We start from the raw sequence: 21,564 nt of genomic DNA on the forward strand, positions 1-21,564 counted from the left end.
CCTCCAAGGACACAGTGACTGTCCTCATTTTGTACTCTTGAGCCAAAGCAAGAAGCAACTCTGCCTCATTGAGTATCAGCCTGTTAGAAGCTCTACTAAACACTACTATATAATCATCACCTTCAGGCCTCTCCTCTCTTGTGATATTAAGCCTGTTCATTATGAATGAGGCAAACTGACGAATCTCATTCCCAGAGACCAGAATGTTGGCTTTGGGCCCTTGGGGCTGTACAAAGCCATACTGATACCATGTGGTCATCTTTGACAATCCAACATAAGATTTGGTGAAGCACATGAGCTTGCCAAAGTTCCGCAAGTGCTCTTTAAGTAGTGGCTGTTTGCTGCTAAGCAGGCGATAGAGATCAAAATGGTTCCCCTCTCCCCAACCTTCCATGAAAACAAGCCTGGCTTCATCATCCAGGTCGGTGTACTGTTGCATGGTGTAGAATATTGGAAGAAGATCATCGTGGAAGATGTGCATCAGGTTATCAGCGTTGAAGCGATTAAGGATGAGCGTGACATCTGGCACAAACACAGGCTTCGGCATGTACTTTAGTGCAGCTGCGGGCAGTTCCAAGAAGTTAAAATACTGAGTATTATGATCCTCAACAGAGGATAAGTCCAACAGGGCTGGTTGGAAGCGACGAGGGCCCAAATTGGGAAGCATGACTGAGGCATTACTATGGAAGAATATGAACTCCTCAGCCTCGGTACAGTAGCAAAGATAGTCAAAGCGGCAGATGCGGTCAGTGTGCATTTTGCCAGTGCAGACCATCCTTGTGCCTTGCTCTTGCAGTGCCAACAGGGCGGCATGATAATCTATGTGCACATGTGAAAGCTCCTGGGATTGACGTGTCAGCTGCAACTCCTCTTCCAGCTGGGCCATGTGGTCGCTCAGCCGAACGTACTTCCATAGCAGGGCTGCAACCAGCGACACAAGCAGGCCATTTAGCACTGCTGCCAGGTTCATTCTACAGCCTAATGCATGCATTGCGGCTGAGCTCCAACACCACGCTCATGCTCAACCTGGAGGAAAAATTATACATTAAATACCGTTGTAAATAAAGAAAGGTCCCCCCCCCTTTATTTTTTTTTTACTTTTACCCAAACCACCAAAACTTAAAAAGAACAAATCCAAGAACAAATTATTTAAAACACAAATTTAAATACACAAGTGTAGAACTGTGGAACTCTATTCCCCCGAGACATACAGAGCTCAGACTCAATTAAAACATTTAAGAGATGTATAAATGATATCAATTTCTAAATTTAAAAATTAATCGTTCCTTATACCTCCTGGTACATATATTTTAAGAGTCATCATTGTATATTATAATAATTTATTATATACATTATAATATACAATATTATATATTACGGGCGGCACGGCGGTGTAGTGGTTAGCGCTGTCGCCTCACAGCAAGAAGGTCCGGGTTCGAGCCCCGTGGCCGGCGAGGGCCTTTCTGTGTGGAGTTTGCATGTTCTCCCCGTGTCCGCGTGGGTTTCCTCCGGGTGCTCCGGTTTCCCCCACAGTCCAAAGACATGCAGGTTAGGTTAACTGGTGACTCTAAATTGACCGTAGGTGTGAATGTGAGTGTGAATGGTTGTCTGTGTCTATGTGTCAGCCCTGTGATGACCTGGCGACTTGTCCAGGGTGTACCCCGCCTTTCGCCCGTAGTCAGCTGGGATAGGCTCCAGCTTGCCTGCGACCCTGTAGAAGGATAAAGCGGCTAGAGATAATGTGATGTGTGAATAATAATAATAATAATAATAATAATAATAAATACCTATACTTCCTCTGGGTTCCCCAGTTCTCTCCTATTTTCAATCAATCAAATCAATAATAAAATAAAAACAGTAGGTGGATTGGCTACACTAAATCACACTGAGGTGTGTTTCTCCCTCTGATGGACTGATGACTAGGTATATTATAATCATTTATTGTATAATATACACTACAATATGTTATATTATATATAGTTAATATTAATATAATTATTAATAAGTATTATTATAATGTTATATATAATTATCATTATAATCAATATATTACATATTGTATAATTATATATTATTGTATATATTATATATTGTAATATTACAATAATATACAACCACGGGCGATTGCTCTAAGACAACGAGGGAGGCTCAGCCTCCTCTAAAAATGACGAACATTGTGTAGGATGAATTGCGCTCGGCTTATGTTATAGCCGACCTATTAACATTGCTATTTCAGATCCAGAATCATAGAAATATATGTGCTCAACCCACTACAGTGCGAAATCATTCCGTTATAACTTTCCCCAGTTCACCTAATGTGTGCGTGAGTTTTTCCCCCTCGACAGCGCGATACAGCCCAGCCTCAGTGGACTTCAATGGCATTTGGGAGCTATGCGCTTTTCAATCTCAAAATGCAAGACGGTTATTGGACAAATACTGCGAAAACACCCGCCCACGGAGTCTCACGGACTCCCAGCCTCAGTGGACTTCAATGGCATTTGGGAGCTATGCGCTTTTCAAATCTCAAAATGCAAGACGGTTATTGGACAAATACTGCGAAAATGCCCACCCACGGACTCCAAGCCTCACAGTGGGAGGGACATGGCAGTTTCCGCGAGGAGACTGGTGATTGGTGAAAGCGGCCGGATATTTTCTTTGATTGACAGCTCGTTTCAAATATAGACAGGCAGCGGTGAATTTCAGTTCAGTCCCATGCGGATTCGCAAGTGCTGTGGTGTATTGTAAGAGATCGGCTTACATTTCGATTTCATTCATTACATACGGTTTCTACCAGCTTTTTTAGTTTGTATATATTTTCATTGTAAATAAAGTGTAAATATAGTGTTGTCAAGTTTGCTATCTTAGTTCCAGAAATTGTTTATTTGCGTGACTGAACTTGAACTTGAGGGGGCTAGTCAGCTAGCAAGAAAGCTGCGCACGGATGCCAAGCATTGCTGATTTAATTTTGGTGAAGCCATTTGCCAGTCTTCCTTTCGAGGAAAAAATTAAAATTAAAGAGCAGGGTAGACCAACGCCTCAAATTGACTTGGTGAAAAAGGTAGGGAATAATACTCGTTCCTTTCAGCTCTCCTGGTACGAGAAAGTGAATTGGCTAACAGTAAGTGACCCACATCAACAACAGTAAATAGGCTACTTTAGTAATATGTCATGGATGGACCAAAAATATAGAATCTATTTAAAATGTTTATGCTGAGTATATTATATTGGAATATATATTTTTCTGGATATAAATTAAACACAGCTACAATTTGGAAAACATTTTTAAACAAAAGCACAGCCGAGAACATTTCACACTACAGACCTGGATTAAAAGTGAAGGGTTATCAAAATTGTCAATAAAACATTTCTCAGTCAAAATAAGTAAAATATAGGGAAAGTATCATTGAATGAAATGTGTGGCACCCAGCTCTATGTTTGGCTCCCCAAGGTCAGTGCTTGTGCCGATTCCAGAACACTCTGCTGTTACTGCTGAGGTTCCTGACAAAGAGCTGCTTTCAATAATGATCAATTTTTAAACAACATGCCACAATTTTAAAATATAAAATATTAAAATATACCCCCCCCAACACCACCATCATGTATATTGGACAGTAGGCTAATGGGCCAAAAGAACCTGTTATTTCACAGTTTGTGACCCTGCCAACAATCAGCCAGATCAGAGGCAAGAGTATGGGCAAAATTGATGTGTTTTTTCTTTTAAAATCTGGAAATATCGTAACCGACCAGCCTCCCCTGTTTGAAAGACTACCAGCCGCCACTGTATACAACACATTTACACAAATTTATATAATATACATTTATTGTATAATATGCACTACTGCATATTATAATCATTATCCTATTCATTATAATTTTGTATTTTATTTTGTCTTAGGGCGCCTGGGAGAACAGCTATGCTGAAGTGTGTCCCCTGTATAAATAAAGATGATTATTATTATCCTTCCTTACAGTTAGAAAAGCTTTAAACCTCTGTCTGGACTTCATTTTCTCTTTCTGGTACACTGTATGGACAAAGGTTTGTGGACAACTGACCATCATACAGTATGCAAAGACATCGTGTAGAATTGTGTTCTTCCAATTTCGTGGCAAATTTTAGAGCCCACATCACAGTTAGAGCCACATAATAGTTAAGGCCCACATATGGGTGTGATAGTTAGGTGTCCACAAACCTTTGGCCACATAGTGCATGTCATCCTTACTAATATTGAGTTACAATAGAAAAAGATCAATGGTTTAACTTTACACGTTAATAACTCATTTTCTGAGCTGCTGATTTTCTCAAATAGCCATCAGACCCATCGGGCAAAACCAGTGGCCTAACACACACACACACACTTACTTTGCTGTCCCCACTGGTGTGTCCAAGTTCCTCTATAGGAGACAGTTTTGCCTTGTGGCTGACTGTGTCTGTCTTCTATAATATGGAGCATTAGAAATCTGATGTGAACTTACCCGGCAAAATTATTTTCTATTTCTTCTGACAAATGATAATTCCATTCCTTACAGGTGGTACTATTGTGTATTGTTGTTTGTAACACTACTTTGGACAGACATCTCAGTGATTTAACAGAACATGATTGCCTCCTGCTTTAGTATACGTTGCTGATCATGGTACAATTCGTATATAGTTGTACCGTGTATAGTATAATTTCTAAATACAGTAATTCTGTCACACTTGATCTGGCTTGTCTATATATAATCCTCACTTCAGTTACAATAAAGGCATACTATACAAATACCACATGTGGTGTTCTATAAATACATCCATACATATGACTGTTTCATGGCTGTCTGGATGCTACTTCAAGGAGAAAGACAACTATTTTATTGACGACATTACAAACATCAGCCTGAGAAACATTTAATAAGGTTAAAGTCTCATAATTATTTGACTAATGCTTATGCACAGTACATTGTACAGACCGAGTTCAGGGTTTTCAAAAACCATGTCACGGTTAGAGACTTTCAAATACATCTTCTACCTCAACTAAATGAAACTCTGGAAAACAACTTGTATGTTTGCCCAAAAAACACTACAAGCAATAAGAGAACAAGACAGATACTCAAGAGAAATGAGTTTGGAGCAACTAGAACACAAACACCACGTCCAAGGCCAGACTGTTTTTTGCATGGTTCCGTGAAACTGAGGAGACTGATTGAGCTCTGGCAAGAACACACTCGAAAAAAAATTTAAAAAGAAAAGAAAAACAAAAAGACAAGTGATTGCAGAAAAAAAAAAAAGCTACAAGTTGCTCAGGCTCTATTTTGGCAAAGCCAAGTAAGGTTGCTGCAGTGACTTGAACTTTACCATCACTGGGAAATTTGACATTTGAAAACTGCTGAATGAACATTTGATGACTGAAACTCGTCAAGAAACAAGGCTCTTTGAGCAAGATCTGGCGATATTTTGCTTTAATTTAATTTATTTGATTTGTTACATAGATCACAGTGACAGAGGAAGAATACAGGGCAAAGCCCCAATTGATTTTCAACCCCTATGGCATAGATTTTTTACACCAGATGCCCTTCCTGATGCAACGCTCCCCATTCTTTCTGGGTTTGGGACTGGCACCAAGTATGCACTGTCTTGTACAAACCCAGTGGCTGGGTATTTTTACCTAATCTGCATGTCTTTGGACTATGGGAGGAAACCCACGCAGACACAGGGAGAACATGCAAACTCCACACAGAAAGGTTGCCATTGGCCACTGGGCTAGACCCCAGAACCTTCTTGCTGTGAGGCGACAGTGGTTAGGGGACTACACCACCGTGCCGCCCTAACTTTTAGGGCAAGTGCTAGTGGAGAGGTGGAGTCTCCTACACCTTTGTGGAAATGGTGCCTCAGGTTACATGTGGTAGGAAGAGGAGGAGGAGGCAATACATCTATCCTGGTGAAACAGCTGATGCATGTAGATCCCAATGTGGACAAAGAATTCCAGGAATGGAAGATGTGCATGATGATCACATAAATAAATTGAAAATGAGTTTGTCTAAATGATGGATGCCAAACTTTGTCCATGATTCTTCACAATATTTCCCGTCCTGGGCGGCACGGTGGTGTAGTGGTTAGCGCTGTCGCCTCACAGCAAGAAGGTCCGGGTTCGAGCCCCGTGGCCGGCAAAGGCCTTTCTGTGTGGAGTTTGCATGTTCTCCCCGTGTCCGCGTGGGTTTCCTCCGGGTGCTCCGGTTTCCCCCACAGTCCAAAGACATGCAGGTTAGGTTAACTGGTGACTCTAAATTGACCGTAGGTGTGAATGTGAGTGTGAATGGTTGTCTGTGTCTATGTGTCAGCCCTGTGATGACCTGGCGACTTGTCCAGGGTGTACCCCGCCTTTCGCCCGTAGTCAGCTGGGATAGGCTCCAGCTTGCCTGCGACCCTGTAGAACAGGATAAAGCGGCTACAGATAATGAGATGAGATGAGATTTCCCGTCCTGAATCTAGCTAACTGGCTAGCTCGCGTCTAACGTAAGCTTAGCCGAAGTAACGTTACACGGAGCTAACTGGCAGCCAGCCACTGTGATGATCGCACAAAGGTGCCAAGGTTTGTTTTCTTAGGCTACATCCACATTTATACATTATAATTTTAAAATGAGCCCTGTGATGACCTGGCGACTTGTCCAGGGTGTACCCCACCTTTCGCCCGTACTCAGCTGGGATAGGCTCCAGCTTGCCTGCGACCCTGTAGAACAGGATAAAGCGGCTACAGATAATGAGATGAGATGAGAATTTTAAAATGAACCACTTTTCATTTTAAAGTAATAAAGGAGAAAAGAGGGGGCTGGAGGGGGACAGAGGTAGCTTAGTGTTTAGAGTTCTGAGTGATGAAATGATTGATAGGAAATGACTGATACGAGTGATGAGTTTAAACCCCAGTACAGTGAAAGATCACTGCTGGACCTTTGGATAAGATCAGTACCCTACCTTAAGATGTCAAACATGACAGAAAAGGGCAACATGCTGATGAATGGCGACGGTTACAGTCCTTCCAGTTGCTGGATCTAATATTACAGAACTAATTTTTTTCTTTACTTTAGAGACTGGATGCAGAAAGATACTCCCTAAAACATAAAAATTCATAAAAATGCCAATATTTTAATTAAATAGAAACAGAAAAAGGCCCACACTTGGGTAGCTCATAGGCAGGGAAGGCTAATTTTACCATGCAATGCAAAGGGTAAATCTCGCTCAATATTATTTTTATCCGCAGAGTGTCAGATGTTCAGAGTCAGGAAGCATTACGCTCCAATCCAATCATCCAGGACAAGGACGAAGTCAGCAGCAGTGTTTTCAGTGTTTTAATCCTGTTTCCTGAGCAAAGGGATGCATGAACCATTAACTGTTACTGCCACTTTAATGTTATACATATCACAAAGAACCACTCATGCCCCTGAAGGCACTGGCGAACACAAACTGTGTTCAGATGACTGGAAATAACCATTATGCTAGCAAAAGTGTTCATAAACAGAACTGTAAAAAAAAAAAAAGCCCTTTCTATATTTCATCTGGACTACTGTTTGAAAATACAATATACATTATATGAAAACATTTATACTTGATTCTCAGTATCTAATGGGTCTCTTTAGGGAATGAGCCTCCATAGTGCTCTGGATAACGGTGCACAATTCATCCAAATGGTTAAGGCTTATTTTAGCATTCGGCAGTTTACACAATTCTCTGCTTAACAGCGACAGAAAACCTGCAGATGAAAAGGCGTTTATGCATACCTTAATGCACGGATATGACCTTTATAGCTGTGCCGTCATCTCAAATCTAACCTACTTGCTAATCTATATAACTGAGACTGAAACAAAAAGCCTTGGAAGAATGTAGAATTGCTGCATGAGCTCAGGATGAAATAAACTCATCTCATCTAATTATCTCTAGCCGCTTTATCCTGTTCTACAGGGTTGCAGGCAAGCTGGAGCCTATCCCAGCTGACTACGGGCGAAAGGCGGGGTACACCCTGGACAAGCCGCCAGGTCATCACAGGGCTGACACATAGACACAGACAACCATTCACACTCACATTCACACCTACGGTCAATTTAGAGTCACCAGTTAACCTAACCTGCATGTCTTTGGACTGTGGGGGAAACCAGAGCACCCGGAGGAAACCCACGCGGACACGGGGAGAACATGCAAACTCCGCACAGAAAGGCCCTCGCCGGCCACGGGGCTCGAACCCGGACCTTCTTGCTGTGAGGCGACAGCACTAACCACTACACCACCGTGCCACCCCATGAAATAAACTAACATTTTCAAATAAGTCCTTTATATTGGTTCTGCTTGATGGTTTACCTTGATGCCAGACAGAATTTCTGTAGCTGAAGAAGCCAGCCATTAGCTCCACTGATCTATTTCACATTAGCCCGTTTACTCACAGTTAGTCTGTTCCATCTCAGTTGAGATAAATAACATGGCAATGTTGCTGGATCGCTCATTATGCCTACAGTGTCACTAATTTATTGTTTGTGCTTAAGCTAATGCACTTGTTCTCAAACTACCCAATAAAATGTTCAGTATTATTTGGCAGCAACGTACATATAGCCATGAGGTGTTGTGGAGATTATTCGTTTAAGCAGATTCTTATATATTTAGTCTGGGGGAAAAGTTTTAATGTCGATCTACACTACTGTCAGACAAACACATTAAAAAGAGACGCTGAGGTGAGCAAACTGGCCCTAATTTGCTAAAAGCACTAAAAGACTAAGCAGTTAGCATCATGAGAGTTGGGGCTAATGCAGTCATTCAGATATAATTCATATAGCATAACGCAAGCATGGGCCATGTCCTTGAGCAGCTCTCCTCCCTTTTCTCCATATAAATGGAGAGGTAAAGCAGAGATGACAGGGCTCCCTCGGCTCTGTGGCATACAGCTGTGCTGTTTGCTGTGGGGATGATAAGCACTACAATGATGGGGGGAAGGCAGCCTAGTGCTTCTAATGCATTTCAATCAGGCTTATGGAAAGACACTGCTCTCAGTCTTCCACTGGCCCATGTCCCTGATGCGTCCTATAAAGAAAACCAAAGATGTATCTGCTCAGCTCTAGCCTAGTACGTTTTTTTTTCTCCGAAAATCAAACTGAAAAGGCTGGGAGGGAAAAAAAAATCCATTACACCCTCATTGTCCACTGCCTTATTGTGTGTCCCTTCAACCATCTTTTTTGTTGGACAGCCTTGTATGTCCATGTTTATTTTTTTCTCAGCTGTGATGCAACAGATTTGAGTAAAACGGACAAGAAAACTGATCAAAGATATCAGCAATTAAATAAGTCACAGGGTTTCCATTCATCATAAATTCAGGTGAAGTATAAGCCATGTTATTTTAAAGCTTGTTCTCAGTAGCAACTCTGTTTAACATTCTCCCGAGGCATGGGTGGACAAATCACTAGCCCAGTTCAAGCAGATTTTGTGTTTGAGCTAATAGGTACATGGACAAGAAGACAGACGCATCTATATCCCCCGCCCTATATACCAACTATATACCAATTTCCAAGATATTATTTGTCATATTTTTCAAGTTCTGCTGCAGTAAACCAACCCTACCTCTTTACACTGACCTCAGCAGCCCATGGCATAAACCAGACCTGGGCATTTTACGGCCCGCAGGCCGCATCCGGCCCTTTGGTTCATTCTGACCGGCCCGCGTAAGGTTAATTAGAAATTACAAAATAAACGTATTTTCTAATTTTACCTCATGCATGGACTGAATGTGCATTGCTTTTATTTTGAAGTTGTGTTCAACAAAAACGCAATGCGCGCGACATGAACATGACATCCTACGAAACCTAATCCCGCGATAACTACTTCCGTAATTTGTCCCAGACCAACCACAAACTTGTATGTCATCCTTCAAACTGTCCAGCCAATCACATAGTGTGACGTCACCAGCAGGCGCCGGAGCCCGAGCCGATCTGTAGATCTGATACCTACACCGAATCGACGTTGTTGCGAGCAGGTCACATGAGGTGATTAGACTACAAATGCGGGCATCATTATTATAATATGATGTATCTTGCTTGATATTTGGAGTAGAAAGACAATATTGTGATGTCTTTATTGTGTTTTGGGGTGAATGTGACTGGAAAAAAAAAAAGGTACAAATGTTCACATTTTGTTAACCATTGTTTTGGGAAATTTGATTGAATAAATTACATTTTTTGTAAGGCAACCTCGTTTTTTTCATACTCTTACCAGTCTTAGCAGCTTGTAAAAACAATGTTATTTACTGCTTTATATAAAGAAATACAATTAATATTATGCAGAATTTAGTTCAGCCTTTTGGTCCGGCCCTCCACAAAATTTTCTGTTTCTCATGTGGCCCCATGGAAAAAATAATTGCCCACCCCTGGCATAAACCCACCGGACCTTTGGTCCAGGAGAGCTAAAAATTAAAATCTCACATTTCTTAGTATCAAAAGGCACATATACATTATTTAATCAACACATATACCAACTTTCAAGACCGTACCGCTCATAGTTTTCCAAGTTCTGCTCCAGAAACAGAACCTACCCCTAAGACTAACCTGAGAGACTAAGTCTGAAATGGTTTCCATGGAAACATGAAAAATTTAAGTTTCTTAGTATGAAAAGGCACATCTACATCACCTTGTTAACATGTATACCAAGTTTCAAATCCATATCATGGATAGTTTTGGATATATGCTCCGGAAACTAACATTCTTAATTTCCCTGAGGGAACCCGCCCAAAGGGATCAATAAAGTTTTATCTAATCTAATTGCGCTTAGAAACTAAGTCAAAATCTATTTTTTAATGTAAAAATTTGAAAAATACTTTTTTTCAAAAATCCAAAATAGGAAAAGGCACCAGTTCACATGTTGCTTGATATGTATACAAAGTTTCATGAAGATATCTTCAGTAGTTTTAAAGAGATGACCCGGAAATGAAAATGTGACCGGACGGACATACGCCTGGGCGCATGGATGGATGGAAACTGTTTCTAAATCCCCCGCCAAACTTCGTTTGGGCGGGGGATAAAAATAAATGCAATGCAATCTCCTCATTGAGAATTTTGCCACCTGCTGCACTACATACGGCAGATTCTACCGTAACTGGATCCATTAACCACTTGCCCACAAAATAAGAAATTTTTCTTGTCCTTTTTTCAGTGAGGTAATATTTTCAAGATTGAAAATATGGTATTTGGTCTTCTAAAACAGCACGTCATTTAAAAATACACTGAGTATATCAATAAAAGATTTTTAAAGAATAAAGTTCTATTTCTTTGACATATCTGACAGACATAACTCCCATTTTAAAAATCACTTTCATTATCCCTGTTGCTATCGTCAGTGAATTTCTGTCAGATGACCTGACAATAGACTCAGCCATTATGGATCTTTGGTAGTTATCGTGTGGAAGCAGGCTTTATCATTTTTGGGTGTCAACAGATAGAGTTGAAATAGATTAACAGCGAAAAAACTATTTCATTCACGACGAGAAGCCCACAGTTATTTTTAAAAAATGCTATCATCAGTCTGTCAGTCAAATGCACCTGACGATAGCAAAATTCAAGCCCTCACCACGCACATGTTGACTGACGCAAAGAGGAAATTCTACTGCGCATGATTTTTGTGACAGCAGACATTTACTTCCGGGCAAGACTTGGAGTTCTGACAGCTAGATTTCATCAAATAAATCAAGGTAAGATTTTCAGTCAGCTATCCTGACGATAGAAATTTTTGACGATAGAAACATTGAGGGGCGGCACGGTGGTGTAGTGGTTAGCGCTGTCGCCTCACAGCAAGAAGGTCCTGGGTTCGAGCCCCGGGGGCCGGCGAGGGCCTTTCTGTGTGGAGTTTGCATGTTCTCCCCGTGTCCGCGTGGGTTTCCTCCGGGTGCTCCGGTTTCCCCCACAGTCCAAAGACATGCAGGTTAGGTTAACTGGTGACTCTAAATTGACCGTAGGTGTGAATGTGAGTGTGAATGGTTGTCTGTGTCTATGTGTCAGCCCTGTGATGACCTGGCGACTTGTCCAGGGTGTACCCCGCCTTTCGCCCGTAGTCAGCTGGGATAGGCTCCAGCTTGCCTGCGACCCTGTAGAAGGATAAAGCAGCTAGAGATAATGAGATGAGATGAGTTGTCTCAGAGACCACTTTTCCTGGAATCCAATCCCAATTTATATTAGATTTAAGTATTCAGTTGTTTTTGCTTGGGAGGAAAAGTACTTTGCGTAAAATATATAATAAAGTACGACTCATTCCAAGCAAAAGTCCTCTGTCACTAAAATGATTTTTAATTGGCATGCTCTATTCATCCATGTAGATATGATTACTAAGTGCAGAAACATTCAGAGGGTGGAATCTACATTCATTACTGGGCCACAGATATCACTTTCTAAGTGGTTATAGGCAATGTTCCAGTTGCCTTTTAGCGGTGATGAAATGGCCAGCATGGCCCAGAAGCCCTCTGTTCCTCAGAGACGGATGAGGAACGGAGCAAAGACAGTCCTCCTGCAGGGGTTACGAGAAACAATGTCATTTGGTCCCATGAGGAAAAAGACCGTACGTAAGACTGCAGCACTGAGGGGACGACGATAAGGCACTAGCATGGGAGTAACAGAACTCGAACCTAAATGTGTGCCAAATTTTAGAATATTTTAAATATACATGCTTGAAAATATTTATAGAGTTTGCAGATGAGATCTCTAATAGGACGACACTGTGACGCAGCAGGTACCATCTCACAACTCCAGGTTCCTCGATTCAATCCTGAGCCTGAGTCTATGTAGAGTTTCCCTTCATTTTGTGAGCTTCCTCTGGGTTCTCCAGTTCTCTCCTATTTTCAATCAATCAATAATAAAACAAAACAAGCTGGTAGGTGGATTGGCTACACTAAATCACACCTAGGTGTGTGTTTTCCTCTGATGGACTGAGGCTCCAGATCCACCATGACCCTAACCAGGATAAATCGGTTACTTAAGATAAATGAAGATGAATTAATCAAATAAGGAAAGGACTTCTGAAAGACCACAACAAAAATAAATGAGACTAGTTAAAAGTGCTCTTCAAATTTTTGAACATAATAAACAGTCATGTTACATCAATCTTTCTCAAATTACGAGAGATTTGTGTGTATTTTTACTCCAGTTGATTAGTAGATGAGGCAGCACGGTAGCATAGTAGTTAGCGCCGTCGCCTCACAGCAAGAAGGTCCGGGTTCGAGCCCCGTGGCCAGCGAGGGCCTTTCTGTGCGGAGTTTGCATGTTCTCCCCGTGTCCGCATGGGTTTCCTCCGGGTGCTCCGGTTTCCCCCACAGTCCGAAGACATGCAGGTTAGGTTAACTGGTGACTCTAAATTGAGCGTAGGTGTGAATGTGAGTGTGAATGGTTGTCTGTGTCTATGTGTCAGCCCTGTGATGACCTGGCGACTTGTCCAGGGTGTACCCCGCCTTTCGCCCGTAGTCAGCTGGGATAGGCTCCAGCTTGCCTGTGACCCTGTAGAACAGGATAAAGCGGCTAGAGATAATGGATGGACGGATGGATTTCTAGTCGAACTCTAAAGACAGCCAATCATGTGTATTTTAAGCCCAACATTTTCGAATTGAGCATGAAAAAAGCATGTTGTGGTAATAAACAGGACGTAAATAAAAGGCACCGCTGACTGACTCTCTATAGTGTCATTATACAGATGTGCATGGCACAGATGTGCGTGTGCGCGCGCGTCTTTACCCCCTTTCCACCTGCAGTTGTGTCGGATAGCAGCAGCAGCAGCAGCTCTCCTCACACACAAGTGCACTTAGCCGGCGGAAAAACTTTTTCACTTGGTCAAAATTTCACAAACAGAAACACGACAAAACGGCGGACATTTTCTCTGAATTATCTCAAATTATACAATACTTACCAGAGAGCAGATAAACAGGTCAGGGATAGGACAAGTCGGAGCGGTTACAGTGCTTCAGTAACGGCTAAGGCTGTGCAGCTCTGTGAAAACACACAGAGAGAGAGAGAGAGAGGGCTAGCGTGCTGTCGGAAACCACACGAGACCATTTGACTTATCTGAAGCAAACAAGCATCGATTACAGCTTCATGAAGCTAAAATACTCTGCTTTCTTTCCCACACAGCCCGGTTATTCCTTCCCAGCTCTGTTACTTTGGTGAAACCGACCCACAACCTGTCAGCCTGTACAAGCCTACCCTGGCTGAGGGAAACTCCACCCACCAGAACTGATCTCGAACTAGAATCTCGCGATATCTGAACGTGAGCTCAGGCTGCCTTTGGGCTCATTAACAAAATCGCTAATAGGCCCATCCATCCATCCATCCATCCATTATCTGTAACCGCTTATCCTGTTCTACAGGTTTGCAGGCAAGCTGGAGCCTATCCCAGCTGACTATGGGCGAAAGGCGGGGTACACCCTGGACAAGTCGCCAGATCATCACAGGGCTGACACATAAGCTGTGTTCACATATATACCGGTACGATAGTGGTATAACTGTATCGATACAAAGTATACCGGTACAGTTTAGTGCATCTGTCCACACTAGCGAGAAATGTTTGCGGTTCAACCTGTCAGCCTGTACAAGCCTAGCCTGGCTGAGGGAAACTCCACCCACCAGAACTGATCTCGAACTAGAATCTCGCGATACCTGAACGTGAGCTCAGGCCCTGTCCACACGGCAACGGATTCAGGTGACTCCGATACAATTGCTTATCGTTTAGGCCTGGCGTCCACACGGCACCGGCGTTTTGGGTGCCCCAAAACGAAATCTTTTGAGAACGGGTTCCAGAGTGGAAAGATCTGGCAACGGCGCCGTTGCGAAGTCGTCTGGATGAGTAGAACGGATTTGTTTACGATGACGTCACAACCACATGTGCTTCACGCCGGGTAGAAGTGTAACGAACTCGATGCGAGTTGTCAACAAATTCTATAACTTGGTTCATGAAATACGCTTACAAAATATTTTCACTGTGAATATTTGTGTAATGGTGCAAAGTGAGAGAGAGAGAGAGAATAGCCCTTACAGCAGAGTCAATCCCGCCAGCAAAAATAGGGAAAAAAAGGAGCGATCTCACCTCTTCAGATGTTGGTTTAAGTCCTACAATACATTCCTCAAAAAGGGCGTAGAAGAACAAATTAATCCATCAACGTGTAGCATTCAATTTATTCTGGACCATTAAAGACGGCGCCTTCCACGTAGAATCATACGTCATCCTCGCCGCCATATTGGATGGGTCAAAGCGGAGAATAAAGATGCCTCATTCATGTGCTGCGTTTAACTGTACCAACAGGTTTGCCGTCCAAACAAGATCACATGGGATTACCTTTCACAGGTGAGACTGGAAAAATACTTTTCATTGTATTTGGTCATTATAATGTAATTTTACGAACAGATTTTCCTGACTTTGTGGCTAATATGAAGTCTCGCGCATAATAGTTTATGCGCATGCGTCCTTACTTCTTCTATTGTTCTGGTGTCTCCGAAGGGACCGTCTTACAGTGCCCCTAGAGGTGTGGCATGTGTATTGCATCGTTTTCAGCAAGCGTTGCGTTGCCATATGTACCTGATATTTTACTGATCTGTTGCCCATGTGGACGCGATATTTTTTTTAATAACATCTCGTTGCCGTTGTCGTGTGGATGTAGCCGGAGCCTATCCCAGCTGACTACGGGCGAAAGGTGGGGTACACCCTGGACAAGTCGCCAGGTCATCACAGGGCTGACACATAAGCTGTGTTCACATATATACCGGTACGATAGTGGTATAACTGTATCGATACAAAGTATACCGGTACAGTTTAGTGCATCTGTCCACACTAGCGAGAAATGTTTGCAGTTCAATCTGTCAGCCTGTACAAGCCTACCCTGGCTGAGGGAAACTCCACCCACCAGAACTGATCTCGAACTAGAATCTCGCGATATCTGAATATGAGCTCAGGCTGCCTTTGGGCTCATTAACAAAATCGCTAATAGGTCCATCCATCCATCCATCCATCCATCCATTATCTGTAACCGATTATCCTGTTCGACAGGTTTGCAGGCAAGCTGGAGCCTATCCCAGCTGACTACGGGCGAAAGGCAGGGTACACCCTGGACAAGTCGCCAGGTCATCACAGGGCTGACACATAGACACAGACAACCATTCACACTCACATTCACACCTACGGTCAATTTAGAGCCACCAGTTAACCTAACCTGCATGTCTTTGGACTGTGGGGGAAACCAGAGCACCCGGAGGAAACCCACGCAGACACGGGGAGAACATTAATCAAGATGGCGGCGCGCACACACGCAGCGGCTCCTCTCTGTCCCAACAGAACGGTGTTTTCATGTTTTTTGTGTTTTAAAACACTGTGTATCTGTTCGTCTTTTTCATGTCCATCAGTCTCAAGGCGCACATACTCCTGTGAGTTTCTGCTCGCCATCCACAGAACTATATTCATGGATATAAATCCAGCGGACGCGGAAGTGCTATGCGACTACGGTTTGCTCTGGAGGCCTGCTCAATCACCGATCCCCACTCCTGCATCCAGCCCGCAGTGGAAGCGCCACAGGCAGAACATACGGAAGCAGAAGAGGGGCAAGCGCGGAGGTATCCGGGCTAGGCTAGCGGCTAGCCCTCACTGGCCGGCTATCCCTACCATCACTCTGGCCAACGTACGCTCGCTGGACAACAAGCTGGATTATGTCCGCCTGCTCCACTCATCTTTTAAGTCTGTGAGTGAGTGTTGTGTCCTTGTGTTTGTGGAAACATGGCTTAACGACAGCATCCCGGACTGTGCCATTCAGCTAGCCCGGCTAACATGCTACCGGTCAGACAGAGCGCTAGTCGGGGAAGACTCGCGGTGGAGGACTCTGTGTTTACATCAGTGATGCCTGGTGCCGTGATGCTGTTGTGGTCTGCAAACACTGCTCACCACTGGTGGAGTTTATAATTATTAAGTGCCGGCCATTCTATCTGCCGAGGGAATTTACAGCCATATTCCTGGTAGCATTATACATCCCTCCAGGCTCCAATAACAACAGGAGTGAAGCACTGAGGCCAAGTTTACATTAGACCGTATCTGTCTCGTTTTCTTCGCGGATGCACTGTCCGTTTACATTAAAACGCCTGGAAACGCCGGGAAACGGGAATCCGCCAGGGTCCACGTATTCAATCCAGATCGTGGCTGGTCCGGTGCTGTGTAAACATTGAGAATACGCGGATACGCTGTGCTGAGCTCTAGCTGGCGTCGTCATTGGACAACGTCACTGTGACATCCACCTTCCTGATTCGCTGGCGTTGGTCATGTGACGCGACTGCTGAAAAACGGCGCGGACTTCCGCCTTGTATCACCTTTCATTAAAGAGTATAAAAGTATGAAAATACTGCAAATACTGATCCAAATACTGCCCATTGTGTAGTTATGATTGTCTTTAGGCTTGCCATCCTTCCACTTGCAAGTGGTAAGTGACGCGCATACCCGATATGCACTGGGATCACACACACAGCGGCTCAGTCCCAAATCACTGCTCGTGCGCTTCACTCGCGCGCTCTGTGAGCTGCGCAGGGCCAGAGTGCGCACCCTCCAGAGGGCACTCGCTGTTCAGGGCGGAGTGATTTGGAGCGCAGGATGCCTGCGGAGCCGAGCGTATCCGTGTATTGGCGTTGCTGTGTGCACGCGAATCGTGTATTGGCGTTGCTGTGTGCACGTGAATCGTTTTAAAAACATTAATCTGATGATCCGCTGATACGGTCTAATGTAAACCCCACCTGAATGAACTCTATCAGCACATCAGTGAGCAGCAGACAGCCCACCCAGATGCTTTCCTCATCCTGGCTGGGGATTTCAATCATGCAAACCCCAAGAGCGTGTTTCCAAAACTCTATGGACATATCAACTTTCCCACACGTGTACACAATACTCTGGACAATGTTTACACCATGCATAAAGACGCCTACAAAGCCCTACTCCTCCCCCACCTTGGGGCCTCAGACCACTCCACTGTTATGCTAATGCCAGCATACAGGCCGCTGGTTAAAGTCACCAAACCAGCTACAAAGCAGATACGTGTGTGGCCAGAGGGGTCCTCAGAGGCACTCCAGGACTGTTTTTCCACCACTGACTGGAGCATGTTCAGACAGGCGGCCACCTACAGCAACATCACAGATCTCCAGGAGTACACGGAGACCCTCACTGCCTACATGAGGAAGTGCATGGACGACGTTACGGTCACCAGAACCATCTCCATCTGGGCCAATCAGAAGCCATGGCTGACAGAGGAAGTCCACAGGCTCCTGTGGGCTAGGAACGCCGCCTTCAGAGCTGGGGACGAGGTGGGCCTGAGGACAGCTAGGGCCAATCTGTCACGAGGCATCAGGGTGGCCAAGAGACAGTATTCCAGGTACATTGCTGACCATTTCAATGACAGCAGAGACACCAGGAACCTGTGGCAGGGGATACAGACCATCACAGACTACAAGCCCTTGCCGCAGACCTGTGACGACGCCACGTCTCTGCTGAATCAGTTGAACGACTTCTTCGCTCACTTTGAGGCAGACAACAGCACCATGGCACAGAAGACCCCACCACCTCCTGGCGACCAGGTGTTGATGCTGTCCCCAGACAGCATGAGGAGAGCTCTCAGGACGACAAATGCATGAAAAGCCCCGGGTCCTGATAACATTCCTAGTCGTGTCTTGAGAGACTGTGCCGAGGAGCTCACAGATGTCTTTACAGACATCTTCAACATCTCGTTGAGCCAGGCTGTTGTCCCCACGTGCCTCAAAACCACCACCATCATCCCGGTCCCGAAGAAGCCATCTCCCTCCTGCTTCAATGACTACCGTCCTGTCGCACTCACTCCCATCCTCATGAAGTGCTTCGAGCGGCTAGTCATGTGGCATATCAAGTCTGCCCTCCCCCCCGCCCTGGACCCTTTCCAGTTTGCATATCAGTCCAACCATTCGACCGATGACGCCATCTCCACTGCCCTCCACTTAGCCCTCACCCACCTGGAGACAAAAGACTCATATGTCAGAATGCTGTTCATAGACTTTAGCTCAGCATTCAACACAATCATTCCTCAACAGCTCATTCATAAACTGGACCAGCTGGGACTCAACACCTCCCTGTGCAACTGGCTGCTGGACTTCCTGACGGGGAGACCACAGGCTGTACGGGTCGGCAGTAACTCCTCCAGCACCATCACATTGAACACGGGGGCCCCCCAAGGATGTTTGCTAAGCCCCCTCCTCTTCACTCTGCTGACCCACGACTGCACACCAACATCCAACTCTAATCTCTTCATTAAGTTTGCGGATGACACGACTGTGGTGGGTCTCATCAACAATGGCGATGAGACAATCTACAGGAGTGAGGTGAGCTGCTTGGCCATGTGGTGCAAGGACAACAATCTCTGTCTGAACATGGAGAAGATGAAGGAGATTGTTGTGGACTTCAGGAGAAAGAGCACACCCAGCATGCTCCACTATCTATCGACGGTGCTGCAGTGGAGAGGGTGAGCTGCACGAAGTTTCTGGGTGTGCACATCTCTGAAGACCTGTCCTGGAGCAACAACACCGCATCACTGGCCAAAAAAGCCCAACAGCGTCTGTACTTCCTCCGCAAACTGAGGAGAGCAAGAGCCCCGGCCCCCATCATGCACACTTTCTACAGAGGCACCATCGAGAACATCCTGACCAGCTGCATCACCGTGTGGTACGGCGCCTGCACCGTGTCCTGCTGCAAGACTCTGCAGCGCATCTTGAGAGAAGCTGAGAGGATCATTGGTGTCTCTCTCCCTTCTCTAATGGATATTTATAACTCCCGCCACACCCGCAAAGCCATCAGAATTGCAGGTGACCCCACCCACCCATCTCACAACCTCTTCAGTCTGCTGCCATCGGGGAGGAGACTGCGGAGTCTCCGGGCCAAAACCAGCAGGCTCAAGAACAGTTTCTTTCACCAGGCGGTCAGGAGGCTCAACTCCCTCCCTGTTCTGCCCCTCCTCCCCCCTCTGCCCCCTGCCACAGATTCTGCTCGCACACCCCCTGCCCCCCCTTCAGCATCTGACATGTCATCCTCACAGTTCCCCCCCCCCCCCCCCCAAACACACACATACATACATCTCAACGTTCATTAACACACTGAACTCAGGGACCGCACATCTCACTTTACCTCGCTCATTTGCACTATTCCGCACTACCTCACCTTAACAGCTGCTAGTTTGTTTATACTGCTTATTTCATGTTTACCTGCTATACCTCAAGTGCCCTTGACTGTTTGTTTATTTGCACCAATTTACGTGTGTGTGTGTGTGTATACAGTATATATGTATGTATATATGAGTGTTTAGTCTATGTCTAGTTCTTATCTAGTGTTTATATTGTTTATATTGTTTGTTTGAGTGTTTAGTCTGTCTAGTTCTTATCTAGTGTTTATACTGTTTATATTGTCTGTTTATGAGTGTTTAGTCTTTGTCTAGTTCTTATCTAGAGTGTTTATACTGTTTATATTATCTAAGTGTTTAGTCTATGTCTAGTTCTTATCTAGAGTGTTTATACTGTTTATATAGTTTGGGGGTTTTTTCAATTATTCTATTTTTATTTTTATTTATTGCATTGCCAGTTTGCACCGTGGGTCAGAGAGGACTGAAATTTCATCTGTGCGGTATGTCGAGCATGTATAGCATATTTGACAATAAAGTTGACTTGACTTGACTTGACTTGAACATGCAGACTCCACACAGAAAGGCCCTCACCAGCCGCTGGGCTTGGACCCAGGACCTTCTTGCTGTGAGGCGCTATTACGCTACCATGCTGCCTCATCTACTAATCAACTAGAATAAAAATACACACAAATCTCTCATAACTTGAGAAAGACTGATGTAACATGATTGTTTATCCATCCATTATCTGTAGCCGCTTATCCTGTTCTACAGGGTCGCAGGCAAGCTGGAGCCTATCCCAGCTGACTATGGGTGAAAGGCAGGGTACACCCTGGACAAGTCGCCAGGTTATTGCAGGACTGACACAGAGACACAAACAACCATTCACATTCACACCTACGGCCAATTTAGAGCCACCAATTAACCTAACCTGCATGCCTTTGGACTGTGGGGGAAACCAGAGCACCCAGAGGAAACCCATGCAGACACAGAAAGGCCCTCGCCGGCCGCTGGGCTCGAACCCAGGACCTTCTTGCTGTGAGGCGACAGTGCTAACCACTACACCACCGTGCCGCCCCGCTAATAGGCCATTTGCAGGAATTGGTCACGTGTCAATTTTCCCCATAGCAACAAGCCCGTGGTGGGCAAGCTAAATTGACATTCCTTGACAACCATAAGAGTTTGACTGGTGATGCGAAGCAATCCGTTTCTATAATAGCTGTTTTTACCTTTTCTACTGTCTTTTTTACCCGAATTTTCGTGTGTACTTGGAAAAAGTTTGTGGTTTTAACTTTTTGTTGTAAGTTAAAGCGAATCACTGGCCGTAAAAGAGAGTTTTTTGGACTCAAGTTGGTCGCCACCAAAAGAAATTCACGGGCGAAATGGTGGATTTTTCAGGTATGTTTATAACTTATAATTTCTCCTTTTCTAC

The 21,564-nt window shown here is 44.5% G+C and overlaps 1 protein-coding gene across 5 annotated transcripts in view; it reads right to left on the reverse strand.

The window, feature by feature from the left end:
* Positions 1–21,564, reverse strand: part of pomgnt2 (protein O-linked mannose N-acetylglucosaminyltransferase 2 (beta 1,4-)) — a 127,333-nt gene that overhangs the window by 1,484 nt on the left and 104,285 nt on the right. For 3 of the 5 annotated variants that reach the window (XR_009654736.1, XM_060922050.1, XM_060922047.1), the window contains exons 1-2: positions 13,886–14,168; positions 1–1,026 (exon numbers count right to left, since the gene is read on the reverse strand). The exon at positions 1–1,026 is cut by the window's left edge. Coding sequence is in view for 4 of the 5 variants with exons in the window: in XM_060922050.1 (XP_060778033.1) it covers positions 1–991 (991 nt within the window). In the remaining variant the exon portion in view is untranslated. Of the gene's footprint in view, positions 1,027–13,885; positions 14,169–21,564 lie in introns of those variants that run through there. The other 2 variants (XM_060922048.1, XM_060922049.1) reach the window with 2 other exon arrangements.

This window comes from Neoarius graeffei, chromosome 5 (genome assembly GCF_027579695.1).
Source record: "Neoarius graeffei isolate fNeoGra1 chromosome 5, fNeoGra1.pri, whole genome shotgun sequence".
Lineage (NCBI taxonomy): Eukaryota > Metazoa > Chordata > Actinopteri > Siluriformes > Ariidae > Neoarius > Neoarius graeffei.